At 49.0% G+C, this 25,179-nt stretch overlaps 1 protein-coding gene across 2 annotated transcripts in view; it reads right to left on the reverse strand.

Moving 5' to 3' along the window:
* GNAL (G protein subunit alpha L) overlaps positions 1–24,843 on the reverse strand; it is an 88,980-nt gene extending 64,137 nt beyond the window's left edge. Inside the window, exons 1-4 of one of the 2 annotated variants that reach the window (XM_036823513.1) lie at positions 24,378–24,843; positions 5,249–5,321; positions 4,527–4,581; positions 4,140–4,259 (exon numbers count right to left, since the gene is read on the reverse strand). In XM_036823513.1, the coding sequence (XP_036679408.1) occupies positions 4,140–4,259; positions 4,527–4,581; positions 5,249–5,321; positions 24,378–24,675 (546 nt within the window). In that variant the 5' untranslated portion in view covers positions 24,676–24,843. Of the gene's footprint in view, positions 1–4,139; positions 4,260–4,526; positions 4,582–5,248; positions 5,322–5,552; positions 5,770–24,377 lie in introns of those variants that run through there. The other variant, XM_036823514.1, reaches the window with a different exon arrangement.
* Between the last annotated feature and the right edge of the window lie 336 nt (positions 24,844–25,179).

Below are 25,179 nucleotides of genomic sequence, written 5' to 3' on the forward strand. Positions count from 1 at the left end.
TGTTTGTTGTGGCCTCACAGCACTACCATGGTGTATTGGAATTTTCTGTTTATGATCTGTCTCTCACTATATGGCAAGACCTTCTGATTCATCGCTCTTCTGTGTTCCTAACACTTAGCAAAGTGCCTGCCACATACAGTGTCTCAGTGTTTGGGGGCTGCTGGTGGCAGAGACCAGGCAGGGGTTACCTGGGAGGGCTCTCACCTGGGCTTCTGTGCTCTGAGAGGCAAGGATCGCCCCTTGGGGACAGCTGAGACACCCCCAGGCAGGCTGGGAGGCGTTGGGGACACTGCTCAGATCCAGCCACGGGTCTGATCTGGGCCCAGGTGGTCTGGCTCCAGCACCACCCGCCACCCCACACCCCTGTGGTTTCTGACGGTGCCTGGTGGGGTCCAGGGCAGATGCCGGGGGTCCCCGTGGGGCTGCGGCCTGGGCGCTCCTACCTGACTTATATGGTGGGCTTCAAAGGCTTTTTGGGGGTGGGGGAGCGAGAGGGTTCAGTTGGTTAAAATATCACAAGGAAAACCACTAGCCTGGATGGTGTGAAATCAGGATTCTGCATATACTCCCCAGAGGGGGGGCAGCTGGGAGCCACTGGCGCTGGCACCTGGCAGGGCTTCCAGCCCATCGCCCTCCGCAGCGCTGCCTCAGGAAGCCCAGCTCCCACCCTGTTGTCCGCCGAGCGGGAGGCCTCTTGCTCCAGGTCACAACTTGCTCTGAAGTGGAGCCAAGGCCCACGGTGGGCAGGCAGCCTCCCGGGGAAGGCCAGGTCCGCTCTGGCGAGCCGGCCTGCACCCCAAGCAAATGTTTGCTGGGAAGAGTAACGCCTGCTCTCCGGGTGTGTGACCACATGCGATTCGGATAAACGTCCACTTAGGAAACGGGTGGTGATAACAGAGTAACGACTGACCGGACCGCTTTCACATTTCTCACTAAGCCTCACTTATCCACTGACCCTTAAAAATGCCAGCAAAACACACTTTGAAGGGAGCTAATAACATAACCACATTTTGGGAAGAAAATACCAAACAAACAAGTTAATACTCCAGTTTAATCCGTCAGTGATTTTGTCCGGTATTATGCGAAGAGTTTTGGGAAGTGCGGGGGCAACCACAATATTTTCCCACTTTGTAAATGATCAGGTGATGTGCGTTCTGTCAGGACCACCGCCTGAGCCTGTGTATTTCCTACCACTTCCCGTGTAGACGGGCTGGGTGCACAGACGGGGCACCGTCCCAGGAAGGGGTCCCGGGTGGAGCCCTGTCCAGAGCGGAGGTGATCTGGCGTGCTCACGAGCAAAACGCTGTGAACAGGCAACGGCCAGTGAGCCACCCCAGCCCACCCAGGCTGCCCCGGTGTCTCCCATCCGGATTGTCACAGGAGTCACCTCTTCCTCCCCAGAGTCCGTCTCCGCCAAAGGCCAGAGCGACCTTGATAAAACACTCAGGTCACGAAAATCCCCTCTGAGAAGGCTCCAGAGCCCTCCCAGGTTGGGACAGACCAGGCCTAAGAGGCCAGCGAGATCTGGCCCCTGACTTCTCCCGGCACCGTCCCCTAGGCAGGCCACCCGCCAGCCTCACTCTTCTTTCTATAATTCAACTGAAATTCAAGTAGGAGATAATGTGAAGAGTAAACCCAAGCGTGACATTCTTAGAGGAAATTCTTAGGATTCCACTAAGATACTGTAGATTTTTCAATATAAAGAGTAATCTCACGTAGAATCTCAGATTCTTAATAATAAAGAAGAATCTTAAACATTCTTCTAAGTTTTCCTTCTAAAATTAAATAACTCTGAAATTAACTTTTAATGATAGGACATATTTGGTTCAAAAATTGTTCTAGATCTACAGGAAAATAAACAAGATCCTCAAGGAATTGGACTGCGACACAGACTTTCTCAAGGATTTAATCCAAAAAAAAGTACTAGACTTAGTAAATTCGTGTTATGTTTACTATTGAAATACTTGAGTTAGCTCTACTTTTATGAGTTTTACAATAGACATTTCCTTTAAACAAAAGTTAATTGTCTTCAAATGTACCAAGTGTTATTAGTATATAAGTCAGAGATTTGTCTTAATGCCACTTTTAAGGGGATCATCAAAACATAAATTCAAGAACTATTTAATCTAATGATATAAGTGATGAATATTTCAGAGTACTATAGAATAAGTGTTACTGAAAACTGTGTGCACATTAAAACACAATTTTCAGGAAGAAAGTTATATATTAGATATTAATTTCCTCATTTATATAAGTGTAGGCTCACTTGTAAACATAATCTCACTTGACACGGACAGAGACACGTATGACAACAGAATGTAGGTTTAAAAACTACCAAAAAAAGTATTACCTCTGAAAAAGTATTATAATTGCATTTGTACCTGCTGGTTCCCAATTCTCTTTTATTTTATTGATAGTTAATTATGGTTTCCGATAATCATTTTTAAGTAGCCTCAACATATCTATACGAAAATACATGCCTTCAATGCAAGTGTTTTCTTGAGTTTTATTTTTTTTATTAAAAATCATGCTATAGCTCAAAAACACATTTGCAAATTAGGTGCTTTGGATTCCTTAGTAACCCACGTGGGAGTTACTGGATTTCAGATAGAATCTGGGAGCTCTTGTCACGTGTGAGTTTGTCATAAACAGAAGAAAGAAGATGTGACAGATCGATACATCTTGATGCTAATTTCTCTTTATATGCTAAGAATAACTTTTCCCTTCATCAGAACCACATAGGAAATGTTTTATGATGAATTTTAGGCAAGCATGCAGGACAAAATTTAGAACTCAAATACATGTCTATAAATGTGTAAATCTGAAGTTGAATAAGAACAACCTGATTTCAGCTAGGACCTTGCAGTCTTGGGTGACTTTTCCAATATGTAAATCATCACAGTGAGCTGGGAGGACCCAGAGCTCCAGTTGGCTGAAGCATGGCTTTGGCCCCCCATCATCTCCTTGAGCCCCCTCCACGCCACTCAGTTAAAGACACAGTTAAATAAAAAACAGTGTGCCTGCCACGCCAGCTGGCATGGCCCCCCTTTCTAGGTAGTTTGCCATCGCTAACTCTGTCTTTTTAGAAATTCTAGGAGTTTCACTGGCTATATGGGAATGCTTATCAGAAACAAAAATCACATGAGAGGATGCCAAAAAAAAAGCTTTAAAACGTAATTCTTATCCGCCATCTGGATACAGAGCCTACAGGGCAGGTGTGTTCTACTGAAGGGGAGGGGAGGGGCACACGGGCCCATCTGTCTTACACACTGGGTCCTGCAACAGCTTCCCTCAGAAAAGAGGATTCTGAGAATGAAAAATGTCTCAAGACCACCATGCCAGGCGGTGGAGACTTTGAAATACTGTTTTGGAGGAGTACACATGCACACACACACACACACACATGCTCTTTGGGCACAACCGTTAACAAAAATGATCTTCTGAGAAATTGAACAACTCTTTTCTCCTTCAAGACATGTTTAATCAAATTACCAAATAACGATATTTTAAAGAAACGTATGTCCACCAAACAAGAGAAAACTAATATTCATAACACCCTTTTGCATAAGCAACATTGCCATCCAAGTGATTAGAAAAGTAGCCCTAAATCCTGCAGAGCTGAAGTAAATCACATTTTCCCAGGATACAGTCAACATTCAGAAGTGATCCATGTATGACCTACAGCTGGCATGCGCCTCTCATTTGAGCTGAAGGATGCACGTCTTAAGAGTGAACTGAATTCTGTTCTATTACTCCCAAGGATGCAGTCACATACCATAAAGCCTTGCTCTCTGCTCATGTAATTTCTACTCTTTTGTTATCTGGGAAACGGCTTAATTGTTAATTTAGGAATACACAGAGGAAAAGGTACTATCAATATTTCTTAGAGGTATGCTGTCTTCCTGATCATCACCCCCACCGATATACTCATAAAAGCATTTTTTTACAATCTTATTGCCTTTAATATTTTTAACACATGTTAATATTTGGGTATGGAGGGAAGCACTTCTAAGCACAGAGCTAGATTTTGAAGAAAGTCAAAGATTAAATAATATTAACGTTGGTTCTCAGTAAGCCACCTCGTTAAAAAACTGTTCCACCTTGCACCATTTAAAATATTTCAGTAAGGATTTACTTACCTGGGAATATTCAAAGTCAGTGATGGGGGCTATGCTCTTGATATAGTCTGATCGAAACTGGTTTTCTGGGTTGGCCAGTGGAACTGGGGGAATTATAGTACTCATCGCCGAAACAATTGTCTAAAGTGGAGGGAAGGAAAAAGACACATGGATAAATAAACCACTTAGGTTCCATGTGTGGTAACCTAGTGCATAATTTCTGTCTACGCAGTTTGAGGGAGCAGAGGATGCAACATTACTACTGAATAAATATTAAAAAAAATTCCTGGGATTTCCCTGGCAGTCCAGTGGCTTCCACTGCAGGGCGCAAGGGTTCAATCCCTGGTCGGGGAACTAAGATCCTGCATTCTGCATGGCGGGGCCAAAAAAAAAATAAAAAATCCTTACCACAATAGCATCCTTAACGTTTTTCCGGATGTCCAGAATTTTCTGTTTCTTCTCCCTGTATGAAAACAGAATGGTTATTAATTAACTTTACACATTGCCCCAAACCAGTTGAGTGGGATTTTATATTCCCAGCTGCAGGGGGTCTACAATGGTACTAGCAGAGGTCAACATCAGCCCAGGACAACAGCGCAAAGTTTTTTATGTGGAAAAGGAAAACATCCACCTTTTCTGGTTTGGACTCTAAACAAACGTGCACACACCACAATCTCTAGCTCTAGACAACCACACAGGTTTTATGTAACATGGCAAAATCATCATGACTATTGCATATAAAAACTACAAGGCTACACCTGTAAATATATTTTATTTGAATCTATCCATATGTTGAATTGAAATAGATGCAGACAAATGATAGAGAGAAGTATATATAGACACATTGGTTAAGCGTGCTCAGCACAATACCAATAATGCAGATCAATACCTCAAGAGTATTTAATAAATCATATATTGTTATTTTATTTTGATGTAGACGCTACCAGAAGAAGGATTTGCCTAAATATGCCAAATTCAACAACTTACTTCTATATCCCCCCCCCACCCCAAAGGTCGACTCAAAGATCAAATTAACTGTTTTGAGAAAACACTTTGGGGAGGCCGGGAGAGCAGTGACAAAATTTGCATGCAGTTGGCAAATTGCAAACCCGAAATCGGTCATTCCTTACTCGGGATTAAATCCATTGACGTGCAGGATCCTCATTTGTTTGACGATAGTGCTTTTCCCAGACTCACCAGCCCCTACAAACAAACAGAGAGAATGCTGTGATCTGTGGCCGGGCACCGTAGCCATCTCTCACGCCAACCGAGACTGAACTAGTGTCCTGCCCCCACGCGGGCGTTTTCAGGTGCGCTCTCGCTGTCTGCGGGGGCGCGGGCCCTGCCCGCCCGGCCCTCTCCGCGCTCCAGGCCGTGCGCCCCGGGCCGTGCGCTCCGCTCGGGCCGGGCGCCGCCGCGAGCCCCCCACCTTACCCAATAGCAGCAGGCGGTGAGTCGCTTTGTAAGCCAGGCGCTCCTTCTGCAACTGCTTCTCGATCTTTTTGTTGGCCTCGCGTCTTTCCTTTTCATCGACGCCCTGGTCTTCTGGCGTCTTGCTGTTGCCCAAACACCCCATGCCTGCCCGCTTGCGTGGACGTTAGGCGCAGTTAGGAATTGCACAAAAGTAGAGAGTTGTAGGTGTGTGTGGATCCTGCGGCGGCCCCTCTTCCTCGCTGCTGAAAGAGATGCTCAGGTCTCTCGGTGTTTTCCGATCGAAACAGGCGTTTCTTCTCCCTCCCCCTCCCTCCCCGCCGCGAACTCCCGACTCAGAGGACATAAGGAAGATGCGCGGAGCCAACTACTTTTTAAAGACACTTGTTTAGAATTATCTGCTGGATAAACAGCAGTGAGCGGAGACGGGGCCAAGAGCGCCGGGGCCGCCGGAGCCAGCGGGGTGGCGCTGGCCCTCCCCTCGCCCCGCGCCCGATGCGCTGCCCGGGGGCACCTCGAGCAGGCACGCTCGGCCCGGTGCCCGGGCCCCACCGGTGGCGGCCGAACGCGGCGCGGAGGGACGGAGCGCAACGGGTCCCCGCCAATAACTGCGAACACCCGCCGGCCACCCGCGCCCCATCCCGGGTCCGAGCCCCTAGGGCCTCTCCGCGGCGGGGAGGGGAGCCGGCTCGGGTGCGGCCAGGCCGCGGGTCCCGGGGCCTGGAGGGGTGGCGGCCGCCCTCGAAGGGCCCCCGCGGAGGCTCACCCGCTTGCGGTCCGGACGCGGCGCGCGGCTCCCTCGCAGCCCGAGCGGCACTAGGTCTGGGCGTGCGCTCCCGGATCCCGCGCCGCCTCCGGCTCCCGGCGGGCGAGGCCTCGCGCATGATCATGCATATTCTATCAGGGGGAGGGTCCGTGCCGGCTCGGGCACCCCGCCTCCCCCCGTTACCGTTCTAGACGGTTCCAGCAAACCCACGCCGCCTCCCGCAGCCTCCTGTGTACCTCCCGCCCCCGGCTCTCCTCTGCGAGCTCTGAGCAGCTTTGCTACTTTTCTGGAAGACGCCGTGGCCCCGAGCCAGGCACCGCTGCCGGAACCAGTGAGGGCGGCTGCTGGTTTCCACCTGTTGAGCGGGTGCCCGTCGCTCCCCATCCGCGCTGCTGGGCGCGGGGGGCGCAGAGCCGTGACCGCGGAGGTCGCCTCCCGGTACGTCGCTGGTACGAGTTTCGGGTCTCCAGGCCAGGGGCCCTGGCACCGCCGTCAAGTCCCCACTCCCCTCCGGCTCCACCGTATTCCCTCGCGGTCATCACGCCTGGCCTCCTGCACGGACCGCGATCTCTGCCGCCCCTGCCCCTGCGCCCTGGACCGCGCGGGCCTCACCTGCCTCCCCGCTCTCTTCTCCTCCCTTCTCTACGGATTGTTCCGTCGGGCGGACAAACACGTTCAACTCTGTCCCATTTGACGGCCCATCCTACAGCTTCAGGCTCTGCCTCAGCCCCGCCGTGTCCTCCTGCCCACCGCGCGGCTCCGAGTTAAAACCGGGACCTGACTCCTTTTTCCCTTCCCCACCTCCCGTTCACGCCTCAGCTCCCAGCACCTGGCTTCGGCCCACCTGCTTCACTGAAATACTCTCACGGGGTCATCAGCAGACCCCCGGGGTCAGACTTCACCCAGGAACTGTGGTCTTCACCTTCTCTGACTCTCCTGGAGTCTCCCGGGTCCTTCGGCTTCCCCGACGTGGCCTTTGGATTTGCCGCCCACTCTCCACGTGGAGAGGCGGCTCAGACCCAGCACAGCCCTTGTCCCCTTAATACCTGGCCCTCGGGGGCTGACTGCCTCCCCCATCCTCTGCACACGCGGCTCCGACGACGGCCACACCAGACCTCCAGCCCAGCCCACACTCCTGACCACCAGGGCGGCAAGCACACCTCCACCTCCGTGCCTCCAGGATCTCCTCCCCGTGCCCACACACACCTCCAGCGCGCTCCTCTCTCTCTTTGTGAATAAGGCCCCTGATTTTCCCAACCAGAACATGGCAGTCATTCCTGACTCCTTTTCCTTCTTGCAAACCCAGTTACCGTGTTCCTTTGGGTGCGTTTCCTAAACATCGTTCCTGTTCTTTCCACCCCATCTGCCGTTGCCATGGTCACTGTCCAGGCTGGATGTCACAAGTGGCCTCCTGCTCACATATTCCGGCTCACCTGCACAGTGCTGCCACAGTGACAATGCAAATCTCACATCACTGTCCCCACCACTGCCAAGCCCCCAGCCACGGTCCATCAAGACTGGGTCCGTGTAAACTCCTCAGCTTCAGCTCTCATGTCCTCCCTTCCTGGCGCTGCCCCAGCCCCCCTTTGACCCCTTGCACGTGGACACCCGAGTGCATGGCGTGGGTGCATGCGCTGCTTCACTCTCTGGGAGATGTGTGGCCCCTTCTTCACTTGACCAACTCTTAGTCACCCTTCCTGCCTCACCACTGCTTCCACAGTCAGGGCCAGGCCCCCTTCTCTGTTCTCCAGCATCTCACAGCACCTTACATTGTAATGGTTTGTTTGCTGCTCTTTCAAATGTCCACTGGACTTGGGACCCAGTGAGGGCCGGGGCAGAGCCTGCACTTCACACCTGCTGGGCTGTGCCCAGTTCAGTGCCTGGCCCGGGGAGATGCCCCTTGAGTCTTTGTTTGATGGATGAACAAGTTCACGAAGGCCAAAGATAACTCCCGCTCCAAGTGTGGGTTCTCACGAAAGGAATTTCACGATCAGATTTTAAATTCATAAAATACTTGTCCAGTTTAGTACTGTACCCAAATCACAATACTCTTTAAAAAACAAAAGCAGTAGTGTCTCTTCTTGACACAGCAGAAGCAAACACGCAGTGCCATGCCATATTCTGAGCTGGATAAGAGTTTTAGCTTGTGGAGGGACACTGTTTAGCACTGTTGTGAGGCCTCACTCCTTGTGTTAACACAAGCATTCACCTACGGCAACATCCATGTGGCCTGTTCAGTGGCTGACGGGGCAGTTGGAGGCGAGAACAGGTGTACAAAAATAGCAGAGTGCGGTGGGATGTTTTAAAAGATTTGTCTATTTTTTTAATGCCAAGGTTTCTATAAATTGTTAGCTGGAAGAGAAGGGGACAAAACAAATCCCACCAAACTTATAAAGGGAGAAAAAAGTTAGAACCTGGAACCCTGAAAACATAGCAAAAGGTTTTCACTTGTTCATATCTAGGAATTAGGGTTAAAATAACTCGTTTCTACGACTTATCCAGTGATTACTGGCCCTGGGCTAAATCCTTTCCATGGAGCAATTTATTTAGTATTTGCAATAACCCTAAAAGGAATTACTGTGACCGTTATTTTACAGAACGTTAGAGGGTGCATAAGAGGTGCGTCTGGGATCTAAACCCTTGCAGCGTGGCTGCAGCGTCTGCACTGTAAGTGCACAGAACACTGCTAACCACTCCAAAACGTAAAAGCAACGTGCTTACACAGCGATGCAACCTTTCTGTTGAGAAATGCCAAGCCCATCTTTACATAGTCTATTATCAGGTAGGAGCTCAAGACACTTTTTAAGGGGTTTCCCTGGTGGCGCAGTGGTTGAGAGTCTGCCTGCCGATGCAGGGGACACGGGTTCGAGCCCTGGTCTGGGAGGATCCCACATGCCGCGGAGCAACTAGGCCCGTGAGCCACAACTACTGAGCCTGTGCTCCGCAACAAGAGAGGCCACGATAGTGAGAGGCCCGCGCACCGCGATGAAGAGTGGCCCCCGCTTGCCACAACTAGAGAAAGCCCTCGCACAGAAATGAAGACCCAACACAGCCAAAAATAAATAAATAAATAAATAAATTAAAAAAAAAAAAAGACACTTTTAAAAAAAACCCCAGTCACCTGGCCTTTTCCTAGTCTGGTCTGGGAAACCGATCCTCATTTGAGTTTTGAACCCTAGGATCAGAATCCAGAATCCCTGCTGGCTCACCTGGAGCGCGGGAGCGGCGCTGTTGGGGAGCAGCCTGGAGCTGGCAGTGCCAGCATCTGTCGCTAGGCAACGGCAGCGCAGCATCAGCACCACTCGCGCAGCGCACACCCACCTGCGGAGGCGAAGGGCCGCCGGCAGCGCGCTGCCAGCAGAGGGGGCGGCCAGGCGGGGAGATGCTGGGGCGGGGGATGCCCTGGGCAGCAAGGAGGGTTGGGAAGGCACAAAGTTTGGGGCGAAAGGGCAAACGTAAAACAAAGTGCTGTTTTCCTGCTCTTGTTGATACTTAAGACAAGGTGTCTCAGAAGTCTTAGTGCATTTGACAGTTGAATTATTTTAATTTCTTTTGTACTTAGTTTTGTGAATTTTGAATAACGATTTTGAAATTTGTTTTTGTTTGAGCCCCTCTGATTGAAGTTGGCAAATGTCGAAAAGATCACAGCTGTTCTCTGGTTAGCTGGACGCAAGTCCTCGTTGATAACAATGAGAACAAAATTTGCTTCCCGTTATAAGGAGGACCTCCACAGAAATTTAATTAACAAGATGAAAAATTCAAAGGAACTTTTTCACATCACTACTGGCCTGGATCCAGGAGCTGCTGAGCCAGTTTGAAAAGTGACTAGAATGCTGTATGGCATGAGATAGGGGACATATTGAATTTAATTTAAAAAAATCAATGTTTTAAAACGTTAATAACTGGTCTAGCATTTTATACTGTAAAGGTTACTAAAGATCAAAACTGCACTCTAAGGCATTTGGAGCAGGTATATTGAAAGATTTTAAAGAGGAGGAACAAAGCAGAGTGGGAGAGGCGAACCCTCACTCAATGCAGTGACCGGGCCGAAGAAACGAAAAGCTGCGCCTAGTTTTGTAAACAAACTTGGCGGAGCCGGAGCCGGAGCCAGAGCCGGGGCGGCCGAGTGGCCGGTGAGCACACGGTCCTCGTGCTGCTTCCTGTCATTTAGCACCTTGCAGTTAGTTGTTTTCTCTCTTTCCTTTCTTAGTGTCTCGGTGGAAATGGTCTGTGTGGATTATTTTCATTCTCAGCAGCAAGTTCACCCCACGACCTAATCACAACACACTTTAAAAATCTTGTGAATTTTTTTTACATTTTTAAATAGAAAAGTAGGGAAACGTTTTCAACATTCCCTTTCTGTACATAGCACTCTGCAATCAAATATTTTAGAATTTACTGAGTTAATTTCTCTTTTTTTTTCCCTACTCCTACAGCAAAGTAGTGTTAAGGAGCTTTCAGAATTGCCATCCATAAAGGGTAGGGATGCAGTCTTTTTAACTGATGGCTTAAAAAATCCAAATAGCGAATGAGTAGGAAAGGTATGTTAACAGTCTTTGACTTCACCCTGTGTCCAAAAACCCAGGACTGAAATATCCTCATTGGAAGACGCAACTCAGTGCCGAAGACAGGGGTTTAGTTTTGGTGTGAAGACGCAAGGTGGTCACTGAATGCATTAGAAAGTAGAATGGTGGTTACCAGGGAGTGGTGGAGGGGGAAGGGGAGCCAATGTTTGATGGGGGCGGAGTTTTAGTTTGGGAAGATGAAAAATTCTGGAGATGATGGAGGTGATGGTTGCACAACGAGAATGTACTTAACCGCCACTGAGCTGTGTGCTTAAAAGTGGTTAAGATGGTCAATTATACGTTATGTATATTTAACCACAAAAAGACAAGAAAAAAATTTACATTTAGGGTCTTCATCATGACCGTGGTTGAAGAGAGAAATCCTTCTCTCTGGTGGTTTCCCGCTATTCGTTTTGAGGCTTCCGATTACAGCCACGTGACTTCAACTCCTCCTTTACAAACATCTACTGCAGTTATAGTTCTGACCAGCAGGTGGCGATGCAGACCCTGGAGTCAGAAGGAGGCTCCAAGGGCGCCTGTAAAGCGGTGAGTTTCCATCATTCACTCACCGTAGAGCATTTTTTGAATCCGACACACACGCAGCCTTGAGATTACAAGGACGAACTCGACCTTGTCCCTGATCGCAAGCAGTTTAAACGGCTAGGAGAGAGGGGCAGACGTTTAATCAAGTCCTCGGGATTCTGTAGAGATTACAGTGGGAGCACATAGGGGTGTGTGGTCAATTACACAAGTGAAGAAAAATGTCACTTCCTTCCCTAGAGCGATGTGTGCTCACCTTTGTAAGTCACCCTTCGTCTTATTTTTAAAAAGACACTGAAAGATGCTCTGTTTCTAGTGGCTCATCTGATCAGATCATTGCAACAGCTACAAGATTATCCACACTTTGCAGAGAAGGCTGTTGGTCTGAAGGTTCCACAGGGGCCTGATGGGGGTGGAGCTCTGTCTGATCCCAAAACCTGAGCCCTTTCCAGAAGGAACTCTGACTGGTGGGGAAAAAATCGCACCGTTCTCTCTTCCAAAACAAGAAATCAAACAAGCCCACCTTGCTAACACAGGCAGGTTAATCTGCATATAATGACTGATGAATTAATTAACTCTTCGCTCAGTTGCCTTAGCAACTGGTTTCTTTTAGAATTTGGCTCAGTTACAGAGTCTAAAGCAACAGTTTTCCTTGTAATAGAATGTCAACCTGTTTATGAAATTAAACAGAACATGAACTTGCTCCATCATAGGTGGGAACTATGGGCCTTTCCCAGGAAGGTTGCACGGGCTCTTCTGAAGCTTGCGGGCTGTGAACAAGGGAGACAGAGCCTAGGGATCGTCTGTATTTCCCGTTCGTGGTTTATTTGCTCATTAAGTAGGAACCGTTTGATGAATTTAGATGACAGATAAATTCAAGACTGAGGTTCAAAAGGGAGACTCTGAGCGCAAATCCCAAACCCTTAGGTGCGTGAATGACAGGACGGGGCAGGTGGACAGATGCATTGAGGTGGTTACTGAGAACCAGGATTTTCAGAGAAAGAGGACGGACAAACATGGAATGGGGAAACGCAAGGAACGCCCGTGGGATGGACTGGAATTGTAGTGATCGGAATGAGCTCGTGATGTCTAGAGTATGTATGTATGTGTCCGTGATTATGTGCACATACGTGTGTACACTGTACGCCTGTGCATGTGCCACACGCATCTATTCCCTTGTTCTGTCTGCTGAAAAGACGAGGCATTAGACACGCCAGTGGCGGTGAGCGCACCTAGTGCCCAGGCCTTGGTCTTCAGTATCACCCACAACCCAGAGGAGCCAGGCCTCCTCAGAGAAACGGCAGATTCCAGGGTTGGGGCAGGGGAGCCACAGATAAATCTGGAACATTGTTATGCCAGAAAGTAGGAAAGTGCTTTCAAATGCTGGGGGCACCTCCTGAGAACACAAGACCGGACAGAAGGGGCTCCCGTTTGGCCAAATCTGGGATGATTTCAGCACCAAGGTATTTAAGGACAGGAGTGACTTCTAAGCCACTGAAAAATATAGAAATACCATGTGTCCATGCCAACAACAAAGAGATAAATAAAGGGGGGGGGAGAAGGGAACATAACATCAGTCATAGAGAAGCGAGAACCCCTCTCACTCATTTCTTGGTTCTTTTCCTTCCTGCCTGCTGGCGAGCTGGATTTTGTTTGTGTGGAGTTTATCATCGGTCTCCCCGAGTATTTATGCAGTGCTGATGGCATGGCCAGTGTTGCCCCAAGGAGTCACGACTCACGCTGTCCGGCTGTGGGTTCTGTTAGGGATGCTTCTTTATCCCCAGGACGGCCGGAAGTCAAAGTTGTCAGAAGCAGGGCAGTAATGGGGCAAGTTTTACGTGGAGAATTGATTACAGGACGGACAAAACTAGAACCGCTGGTCGTCAGGAGGCGGGGTGCCCTCCCTGGGACACAGATGGCGGGAACAGTCGTGCAGAATGGACAGGTGCATGACCTGTCTGGGGATGTGCAGCATCACACGGGCACACAGAACAATTATTCCCAGGAGATAAAAGGGACCACACAAAGGAGGCGCCTCTTTAACCGCCACTGGGGGATGCTGCCGCACGCAGGTGTGCACAGGTAAGGGCCCTGTCAGTGGGGTCCCCCCGCCTCCAGGGCCCGCTCTGCCACTGGCAGGGCATCCTTCGCTTTCACCTCTCGCCCAGCACCACCACTCACACCTGGGAGCTCAGTACAAGCCGGTTTCCCCGCTACCCGCCCGGCGGGCAGTGCGGACCGCGGTCCGGGAGCAGCTGCTGCCCATCCATCGGACTTCCCGCGCCGCAGCGCCACCTGGCGACTGACGCAGGAACGACCGGCCGCGCGCACCTGCCTCGCCTCGAGAGGCCCTGGGTCCCCACAGCCCGGCCCCACCTTCGCTTCCTTCCCGGCTTCTTTTCTCCTTTTCGGTTTGCAATTTCTCACGTGTCAGTTAGTCAAAGCTCACAACGCGCCTATTTCAAAATACACAGCCTCCCCTACCCATCCCTTCCCTCCCTCCCCTCTTCCTAAGGCCGCTGTTTTCCATCCCCCCGATGTCCCTGTATTTCTGTGTTACTGCTGTTAAATTATCCTGTTCATCATAAACTATCGGGTTCTGTTGATTTCACATTTACGTTGATAAAACAGTGTTTCAAAGTATATTGACGTCTTAGAAAATTCCACATACCCACCCCTCCATAAATATGTAAATGTTGGTAAGGTCCATATCTAGAAACTTGGAATTAAGACTCTTGATATTGCAAGGCAATTGTACAAGGCAATTAAAATTATAAAAATGGAGGCAAAACTTGACGTTATTCACTATTGAACAGATATTCTGCAGGTTAGGGCATAAGGTGCAGAGTTACACGTGGTTAAGAACAAAAGGCTCCAGCAGACAGAATATTTAAGAAACTACTACAACGCAACAACAGAAAGACAAATAACCCAATTACGAAAGGAACCAAGTATTTGAACAGACATTTCTCAAAGGAATATGTACAAATGGCCAATCAGCACACCCAAAGATGTGCAACATTAGTCATTAGGGAAATGCAAATCCAGAGCACAGGGTATACCACTCCACGCCTACTAAGACGCCTGTAATTAAAAAATGATGGACAATAACAGGTGTTGATGAGAATGTGGAAAAATTGGAAAAATTGGAACCCTCACATGTTGCCAGTGAAAATGTAAAGTGATTCAGCTGCTTTGGAAAACAGTCTGGTAGTTCATCAAAAAGTTAAACAGAGAGTTACCATATGACCAAGGCATTCCACTCCCAGATATGCACCCAAGAGAAATGAGAACATATGTCCAGACAATAACCTGTACACGAACATTCATGGCAGCATTAGTCATAATAGCTAAAAAGTGGAGACACACATTTTAGCTATTATATCTACCAACTGAATGAATAGATAATAAGTAACAGGTGGCAGATCCATACGGTGGACTTTATTTGGCCATGAAAAGGAATGAAGTGCTGGTCCATGTTATATGGGTGAAAACATCCTGTTAAGTGAAAGAAGCCAGACACAGAAGACTACATATTGTGTGACTTTTTATGCAAAACGTCCAGAACAGACAATTCCATAAAGAGAGAAAGTGGATCAGTGGTGGTCAGGGGTGGCAGGGGGAGGGGTGACTGCTAAGCGGCAGGGGGCTTCTTTTTGGAAAGATGAAAATGTTCTGGAATGAGGTAATGGTGATGGTTCCACAACCTTGTGAATACGCTAAAAACCTGCTGAGCTGTACAGTTTTCAAAAGGGTGAATTTCATGGTATGTGAATTATATTTCAATTAAGAAAAGAACAGATGGCAATCTTTCTGGGTTGGAATTAAAATGCACGGCGGGACTTCCACGTTCTCATTTCTGTTTTGTCAACGACAATTTCCCATTTATTTTATGCCAGGTTCTGCCAGGTGGTGTGGAGGTTTAATAGATAAATCAAAGTGGACGTGACTCTCATAGGATATAGTCTGATCATGGATTTCAGGTAAACTTATGAATGTCCACAGCAGAAGGAAAGGTATTCTAAGGGAGTTACATATAAAATGAGCGGACACTTCCGACAGAGGGGATCAGGAAAGGCTTGGAAAAGGAGGTAACACCCGAGATGACCTTTGAAAATGGGGGAGGGGATTCCAGGGGCAGAGGACCAGGGGAAGCCAAGGAGCCAGCGAGGAGGCGGCACAGATGCTTTGGTGTGGTGGGTCCACGTGCGTGTAGAGGGGTGTGGGCCACGAGAAACGGGGGGAGGGGGACAAAGGGTACGAACTCCCAGCTGTAAAATAAATACGTCCTGGGGATGGAGGGTACAGCATGGTGACTACAGTTAACAATACTGTATCGTGTACTTGAAGGTTGCTAAGAAAGTAGACCTTAAAAGTCCTCATCACACACAATTTTTTTGGTGGCTACGTGTGGTGACAGATGTTAACTAGATTTATTGTGATCATTTCACAATATAGACAAATACTGAGTAATTTCGTTGTACAACTGAAACTAATATAATGTTTTCTGTCAACAGTATCTCGATTAAGAAATACTAAAACAAAGTAACCTCCTAAAAAAAAAGAAAGAAAAGTTTGCCACTTGACCCTGTGGTCTTGGTCTAGAGCCTCGGTCAACCCTACAGTCCCCACCTGCTGGGGTGCAGCGGGGGTGGGAGCGAGGGGACAGGGTGCCTGCCGGGCCAGCGCTTACACTTGCCTGTCACCATCTGACCTTAGCCTGACATCCACGCATTTACTGAAAAACATGCCTTCAGGCACGTGCAGGACACTGAAGACCAGCAGGAAACTTGAAGGATGAGGTCTCTGGCCCCAGGAGGTTACTGGCGTCAACGCTAAGCAAACACATGAATGAAAATGTAATTCAAAATGGGGTAAGTTGAGTTGCCCAGGGAAAGAAAAAATGGGCATCAAATAAGGCTTCTCAACAGAGAGAGTAACAACAAAGGCAAGATGTGAAGCTAAGACGAGTTCATGCAGGTGCAAGAAAGGGGACCCGTTCTCCAGGCAGAGGGAGCAGTGGGGGGGGGGCAGAAATGGCAGGGACAGAGGGACAGAGGGACAGAGACAGACGGTGTGACGTACCCTGAAGGGGCGGTTCTCGGTGATATTTCACACACACAGACACACACACAGACACAGACACAGGCACACACAGACATGCACACACACACAGACAAGTACACACGCAAAGACACATGCACACACACAGACATGCAGACACACAGACACACACACAGTTGCACACACACAGACACAGAGATGCACACACACACATGCACACACAGACACACCCACACAGACACACACACACAGACACACAGAGACATATACACACACATGCGCACGCGATGGCAGACACGTGGTCGGGTCCTGAAGGGCCTCAGAACAGCCTGACGTTAGGCGGGGAATCTCGTTCTCTCTCACGTCTCAGGAGAAAACGCTCCATCTCTCCGCATTAGAGGACGTGAACCTTCCAGCCCACAAACGTCACATCCTGGGTGTCATTTCCAAGATTTTAGAAATATGGCTTAAATATTGTATTTGCTGCCAAACACCAAAATATCAGTACAAAGACCAAAGAGCAAATCAAAACTCTGATGCCTGAGATCTCTTCCCTACTAGTGGTTCTGACATTTCTTGTTGAGATTTCATCTGCTCCCTGGTCCACCCCTACCAGTGTTTAAACCTCAGGACTTTAAGTGATGCCTTATGGTTTCTCCCAAGAGAGGAGAAATCCCTGTCCCTTACCTGTGAGCTCCCAAGGAAACAATTTGCCTTCGAAATGTCTAACAGTCTTTAGCTTGCAATAGTGCTTGGGATTATACATCATAAAACTCACTGTCTAAGACAGGAATCAGGAATATTTTCATTTTCTTACAGTGATATAGCAAAAATCTATGTTTCTGTCCATTTCATCACTGTAAGGAAACAGAAGAAATTATGAAGAAATCAATGTCTTTTATCAAAGATTAATGGTGAAATTAAGTTTAGAAATAATTTTAGAAAATATTAAATGCATTTATCTTAAAATGCACCTTTGAGGTCTGGGACAAGAACAGATACCAGTTAGAAACAATGTTAAGCTCTCACTTGAGCTGTTCACCCAGAACTGTTACCAGAGCCTCTTTCCTCTGGGCTCCCGAGACTTTGTGAAGTTGGAGCCGCTGGTGAACAAACAGAACCAAGACCCGGGACAGACTGAGCCAGGCTGATGCCTCCTCTGCCTCTAACTTAGGCTGTTTGAGCTGCGATTCTATCACAGTTGAAAACAGGTGACTCTGATTTCCCTACACAGTTGGCCCAGTGAATGGCTCCCTATCAGCCTTCTGCCTTTGGGTTTCAGCTTTACAACTTCAGTTTGGGGTCCCGTTTTAGAGAGAAGATAGGGGAGAACAGAACAGAAAAGCAGCAAGGCAGCAGGGGGCCCGTTAACAAAACAGTTTATAGTTTAATGATTTCCAGTGTGGATGTTCCCGTGACGCCTGGCATCACCCAGGAGCTCAGTAAATGGCTAGAGAAGCAGTTAATCTGACCACACCCCGCCCCTTTCACTCTGACCACACGGCAGAGAGATTAGCTTCACCACCCTTGCCCTCACTCACATACCATGGTCCCACTTCAGCGTCTGGTGTTTAATCTTTGGGATCATTAGAACACAGATCCTACAAATGGTAAGTAAGGATCTTTGTATTACACATATTAGATTTAGGTATGGTGCAGCACAGCGGTCCCCAACCTTTTTGGGACCAGGGACCGGTTTCATGAAAGACAATTTTTCCACGGATGGTCGGGGGGGGGGGGGGAATGGTTCAGGCGGTAGTGAGAGCGATGGGGAGTGGCAGATGAAGCTTCACTTGCTAGCCCACCACTCACCTCCTGCTGTGCAGTTCGGTTTGTAACAGGCTGGGACCGGTATGGGTCTGCGGGCCCGGGGTTGGGGACCCCTGGTGTAGCAAGCCATAATTTATTATCTCATTCTATAATTAGAATTGTCCCTCTTTTGAGTTTTGATCTATCCTTTTAAAAACAGCAAACATTTATTAAGCCTCTACTATATGCTAGGCACTATTATTAAGGGCTTTATCTTTAAAAAAAAAAAGTAAAATTTAAATACATTGAAACGCATAGATCTTAAGCATACAGTTTGATAAGTTCTCACATGTTTACACCTGTGTAATCACCGTCCCACTCAAGATACAGAACATTTCCATGACCCCAGAAAGGTGCTTCATGACTTTTTCCAGAAATCTGACCCCTGAAACTACTGTTCTGATTTCTATCACCACTGACTGGCTTGACCTCTTCTAGAATTCAGTATAAACAGAATCATAAGTAGATACTCTTTTGTACGTATACATAACACTCAAAAATCTCATCCATGTTGCTATGTTATCAATCAGTACTTTTTTTATTGCTGAGTATTTCATTGTATGAATATACACAGTATGCTTATTCATTCTCTTGTTAGTGACAATTTGAGTTGTTCCCAGTTTTCCGCTATCTTGAATAAAGCAGATAGAAGCATTTTGTATAACTTCTTATAATAAAGGCGTATTTTCATATTTCTCCTGTAAATTCCTAGGAGTGGTATTGCTGGGTCATAGGATGTGTGTTTAACTTCATAGAAAACTACTCAGTAATTCTGGGAAGTGACTGTACAATTGTCCTTGTGCCACCAACAGAGAGTGAGGGTTTGGCATCTAGATCAGGGCTCAGCAAACTTCGGTTTGCAGCCTGTTTTTGCATAGTCTGTGAGCTAAGACTCCATTAGTGGTTGGGAAAAAAAAAATCAAAGGAATAGTATTTCATGATTTAAAAATTTAAAAATTACATGAAATTCAGATGTAAGCATTTATAAATACAGTCTTATTGGAGCACAGCCCCACTCGTGTGCTTATGTGTGGTCTACGGCTGCCTGCATGGCGCAGCAGAGCTGACTAGGTCCCATGGCCTGCCCCTCATACAGAAAGTCTGCTGACCCTGTTTTATATCCTGGTCAGCACTGGAACTGTGGGTCTGTAGGCCACCCTGGTAGGAGTGAACTGCTGTCTGTGGTTTTAACTTGCATTTCCTTGATGACCAATCATGCTGGCAGTGTACTGGTTTTTCACATATCTTCTTTTGTGTACTGTCAGCTCCAAGTCATTTGTCCGTTTTTTTTTTTTTTTTTTGGCCGCATCTTGTAGCTTGTGGGATCTTAGTTCCCTGACCAGGGATCGAACCAGGGCCCCTGGCAGTGAGAGCTCGGAGTCCTAACCACTGGACCACTGGGGAATTCCCTGTTTGCCTGTTTTAATCGGGCATCTTTTTACGTCAGTCTGTAGGATTCCCTTCTTTGTTCTGGAAACAAGTGCTCTGCAGGTGCATGCTCTGGGGATGTTTTCTCCCAGTATGGGTGGGGCCCCGCTGGGCCAAGAAATCCTACGAGGTGGTTTATGATCCCATTTCACAGATGAGGAAAGCAAGTAACTAGATTTTTTTTTCTTTTTCTGGTGGTTTATGATCCCATTTCACAGATGAGGAAAGCAAGTAACTAGATTTTTTTTTCTTTTTCTGGTGGTTTATGATCCCATTTCACAGATGAGGAAAGCAAGTAACTAGATTTTTTTTTTCTTTTTCTGAAGAGGAATATGACTACTTTCCTTTCCCAGCTGAACTGGAATGTTTTTGTCTAAACCCTGGCTATTACGCTCCGGGCCTTCTCTGCCAATCCAAGCTCATTATTGTGCCCAAGCCCAAAAGGGATCAGTTTCTTCTGAGAAAACACCACCCACCAGAGGGGGAAGTGGGTCTGAGTATTAAATAAACATCATCCATTAGGGTGCAGGGAAGTGCATCAGACCAGCTGCGTCTCTGCCCGCCTTTCAGGCCAGACAGCACCGATCGATGGATAGCTGGTGTGCAGGACGCTGTTACACTAAATTAAGAAATGATTCTAAAGTAAAGTATCAGGTACTTTAGAGCTTCTGAGAGAGAGAATTACATAACCATCCTTCCTGGCCCAGGAGGGAAGGATGGACAGAAAACGGCCATCTCCCCCTGGGTTTTGCTGCTTCTTTCCAGCGCATGGAATTTCCTTGTACATGAAAAGTTCTAATAGCCAATTAAGAGGGCCCAACCTCACCTTCCAGGGGGACACCATGAAGGCTGACGGGGCGTCGCGACTAGACTGTGGATGCAGCTGGCGTGGGGCAGGTGCCGGGTTTCGATGGTGGGAAATATGCTGGGCGTTTTGCTGTGCATTTGCTCCAAGTGCAACCTTAATACACCGTTTTCCGACAAACCCCTCAAAATGGAAAAAAAGAATCCCTGGTCCCCTTTAAAAACAAATCTATTCTATGAGTGTACTTCGATCTTTCGGTGACCTCCATGCGGCCTCCCTTACTCCAGGCCCTGCTCTGTCCCGCCAGCGGACTGGGCGTGATGGCGCTGGTGCCCTTGTCTCTGCACTAGGCCACGGGGATGCCTCTCTGCTGAGCCGCCTGGGCAGGAGCTGCTGAACTCACAAGTGGGTGGCCCGAAACACGGCCCAACATCCTTCTGAACACAGGCCATCCCCACATCAAACGATGGATTAACTCCAACTTACACCCTCCTGAGCTGTGCTTCCTTCTAAGGAGAGGTGTGGGTTCAGGGTCCGTCCACACTGGCCTTGGAGGTCCATGGCCCCACCTGCTCGTTCTCACTGCACCATCCCTTGGGCCACATCTGCTTCCTGAGTCTTGCTCCACTGATTTGAAACGGGGAGCTTTGTGTCTGCAGGATGCTGGTGATAGTTTATACAACAGAGTGATATAGAAGCTGTGGCTGCATCTTCTCCCCGGGCTGTAAGGACGTTTTGTGCATGTGAGTTTGGAAAAGCCAAGGCACAGCCAGAGCATCTGGAATTTCTCCTGACTTTAAAAGCCATGGGACTGGGCTTCCCTGGTGGCGCAGTGGTTGAGAGTCTGCCTGCCAATGCAGGGGACATGGGTTCGAGCCCTGGTCTGGGAAGATCCCACATGCTGCGGAACAACTAGGCCCGTGAGCCACAATTACTGGGCCTGCGCGTCTGGAGCCTGTGCTCCGCAACAGGAGGGGCCGTGATGGTGGGAGGCCCGCGCACCGCGATGAAGAATGGCCCCCACTTGCCACAACTGGAGAAAGCCCTCGCACAGAGGCGAAGACCCAACACAGCCATAAATAAATAAATAAATAAATAAAAAACTAAAAAAAAAAAAAAGCCATGGGACTACAGGAGGCTGGGGCAGGACAAGGCAGCAAACTGAAAGGGAGGTGTCCTGGGGGTCCATGCAGCTCAAGTCCACTGCACGACTCAAGAAAAGAGACATTTATCTGAAAAAAAGTGATCAAAATCTCCCAGTAGAGAACATTCTGTTTTTCTGTGACTGTACCAAGTACTTCCTCTTAGAGACACAGACAGAGGTCAAGCCAGCGTTCTGGTTTCTACCAACAGCCAAGTACAACAGAAAGGCAGCAAGTGTCCCACAGAGACTGCTTCCATCTCGAGAGATGTATTCCTGGCAGAGGAAGACCAAACACACAGGAAAACAACAGGAAATAATAGAAGGAAGCGAAAAACATGAATCCTAACCACAGTTGGCCATTTTTAATTTGAATAATTATCTGGAAAAAATGATAATATCAAATGAATACTTTTCCAATCAGAATGTAGTGAACAAGAATTTACGTCATAGTCAACAAAAAGAGGCGGAAGAACAATCAATGGCATCTACTGTCATGACTGTGTCATGACCCTATGAGCTCAGCGGCAGAAAGATTCACTTGAAGGACGGGGAACCTGGCTTCGCTTGCCGTGTGTTCAGACAGATTACATATTTTGATCCCACACCCAGTCTTGTCAACTGCGTTTTGCTGGTGTTGACCTGGGGCCGCTGCCCCTCCAGCCCAGTGCTCGGCCTGCGGAAATGTCCCTTTAGCTTGGGAGAGATCCGACCGAGGTGAGACTTGGTGGCCTGTGGGCCACAGCAGGCACACAGATTGTGTTTTATTAATTTGAGCCAATGGTTAAAAATAAGGAGGTTTCAGATGAAAATGAGCATTTCCCTCTTATTCTGGAAATTCAAGACCCGGCAACACTGGGCCTGCATTCTCACAAGGTGACAGTGGGATGAAGCTAGGATGCACTGTCCCTGTTAGACTGACACCTGGTCTGGACTAAATGTCACTGTGACAGGACAGTTGGTGTTGCACTCTTGCTGTCACTGGTGGGAAGATCCAGGACACTTTCCCCCCAAAGTGTGAGTCACCTGACAATGCAACACGTCAGCTATGATGCTGACACACAAGGCTGAGACAGTGTCTTTAAAGGGACAGTCTCTCAACATGTTATAAGAAACTGCTCACCGTTCAAGTCTTTAGATCACCTCCCAGGACCCTTTCACAGAATTGTTAAGTTTAAAATTTTTTCTATATATTGAGCATCTTCTGCTTCACATATCCTTTTAAACACTTCTGTCCGGCTGCACAATCACATTAAAACAACATTACATTGCCAGAACTGTAGACCTTATTTGTTTTTCTCTTATTTCTTGAGACGACAATTCTCTCCTTTTAGTTATTTTAATTTGGTGCATTAAAAGAAATTTGGCTGGAGTAATTTCTGATTTCTTTCCAGAAAAATGTGTGGTTGGGGATGTACTTTGAGCACCTGTATGTCTGGAAATCTGTTTTCCCCTCATACTCACACAAACACTCACACACACACACACACACACACACACACACACAGTGGTTTAACGAGGTACCAGGTTCTAGAATCACCATTCTGTATTTTCAGATCCCTGGAAACATTGTTCTGCCCTGTTCCAGAAGTTAGCACTGTAGATAATTCTGCTTCTGATGTGTCCTCTTCCCTTTTCAGGTAACCTGATCACTTCTATATTTTTTGTTCTTTGTTACTCCAAAAAAAGTCCCTTTATGTTAGAATTCAGATATTTCACCGGATACAGCAGCTAGGTTTGTGTTGTTGTAGTTATTCGTTCTTGCAATGGTGAGCCCTTTCAAAACCGAAGACTTAGTTGTTCTCGAGATCTTAAAGAAAAGTCTCACTCATTTATAAGCAGGGATCTTCCTCCATCATGGGCCGGGTTCTTTCTTTGTGCCTAGGAGGCCACAAAACTCAACAATTATTCTTCCTTATAGGTCACAAAATTGGGGTCAGAAGCCCACGTCTTGCTTTTTTTCCCCCCTTAAACTTTAAAAGCCACAAGTAGCATGAGGAACACAGGCTTTGACAGCACAGAGAACGTCTCCGAGTTGTTCACGGGAAAGACTGTTCCGCTTGCTGAGAAATGCCAGCAAACGACGCGGTCTGTACCTTCAAGCACCGGTGATGGTGCGCCCATTTTCTTGTGTGCAGGTGGCACAGCGAATGCTTCTGAAGAAGGAGCAAACATTACGACGGCACCAGGCTCGAACCTACTCAGTGAGACAGAAGGACCGTATTCTGGGCTGTGGAAGTTATTTCTCCAAAGGGAACAAGCCACACCCACCGACGTAAACGCCTCGTGCACTTGCTTTCACTCGCGCCCTTAGAACAAAGGCCGCCGCTGACGAGGTGAGAGGCACGAGGCCCACTCCGCGGCTGCACGCCCTGGGGATGAACCGAGTGAGGACGAAATTCCCGGGCAGGCTCCTTAACCGGTAACAAGTGAGCCACGGGCCCGGATGACACGGTGTGGAAAAGAGCAGAGTCACCGGGCAGAGCGTTCGCGGCCCAGTCACTCAAATGGACGCTGTCGGGTAAGAACCATTCTAGACCCGAGACCGAACCCGCGGGGCCCGCGTACGCCCCGAGGCCGGTTCCCAGCCCAGCGTGCGCCCGGCTCCGCGCCCCGCCCCACGCCCCCCGCGCCTCCCGTCCCGCGCGCCCCGCCCCGCGCCCGGTTCCCCGCGGCCCCCGTGCGCCTCCCGTGCGCCCCCCGCACCCACCGAGCAGCAGCAGCCGGTGAGTCCGCCGCAGGTCGCGCTTCTGCTCGCGGAGCCGGCGGTCGATGCCCCTGCTGACCCGCCTGGCCTCGCGCTCCTCCGCGCGCTGCTGGTCCGCGCGCCGCATCCTTTCTTTCTGCGCGGGGGTCCGCGCCGCGCCTGCCCCCGTCGGGGTCCGGGCCGGGGTCGGGACCGGGGTCAGGTCCGGGTCCGGGGTCTGGTCTGGGCCGGACCGCGCCCCCTCCAAGGGCGGCTCCGGGTCCCCGAAGAGCAGCGGCCGGAGGCTGTGGCACAGCCCCATGTGGGCGCGGGGCGCGGGGCTCACGCCGGGGCCCCAGCCGAGGGGCGGGAGGGGGCTGCACGCGGACCCGGCGCGGCGCTGCAGCCTGCAGGCTGCGGGGCACGGATGAGGCGGGCCCCCGGCCCCTCACTGCCCCCGAGGGCCATTCCGCGTTTTCCGCCGGTGCAGGGGGCGGTGACTGCCTCGGCAGTAGATCACCTGACAACGCGGACCTCGGGCCGGACAGGCAGCCCCGAGCCCGGCCCGGCCCCCTTACCGTAAATACCGCCGCCTGGAGCGTCCTCATGTTACCGTAAGTACCGCCCCTCGTCTCAGTTCTCGTTACCGTAAAGAATGGTGCCCGAGCCCGGTGCGCAGCTGCGGACAGTGCCGCTGAGGCCGTTTCGGTGCCGCCGCCGCCCGGAGCTGCCATTGCAGCTCTTAAAACACCTCCGTGGCTGTGATCTTGGACAGTGGTCAATAGGAACGGAGGGCCAGGTAAAGGGGTGGGATGCTAGCTTTGAG

Source organism: Balaenoptera musculus, chromosome 14 (assembly GCF_009873245.2).
Source record: "Balaenoptera musculus isolate JJ_BM4_2016_0621 chromosome 14, mBalMus1.pri.v3, whole genome shotgun sequence".
Taxonomy (NCBI): domain Eukaryota; kingdom Metazoa; phylum Chordata; class Mammalia; order Artiodactyla; family Balaenopteridae; genus Balaenoptera; species Balaenoptera musculus.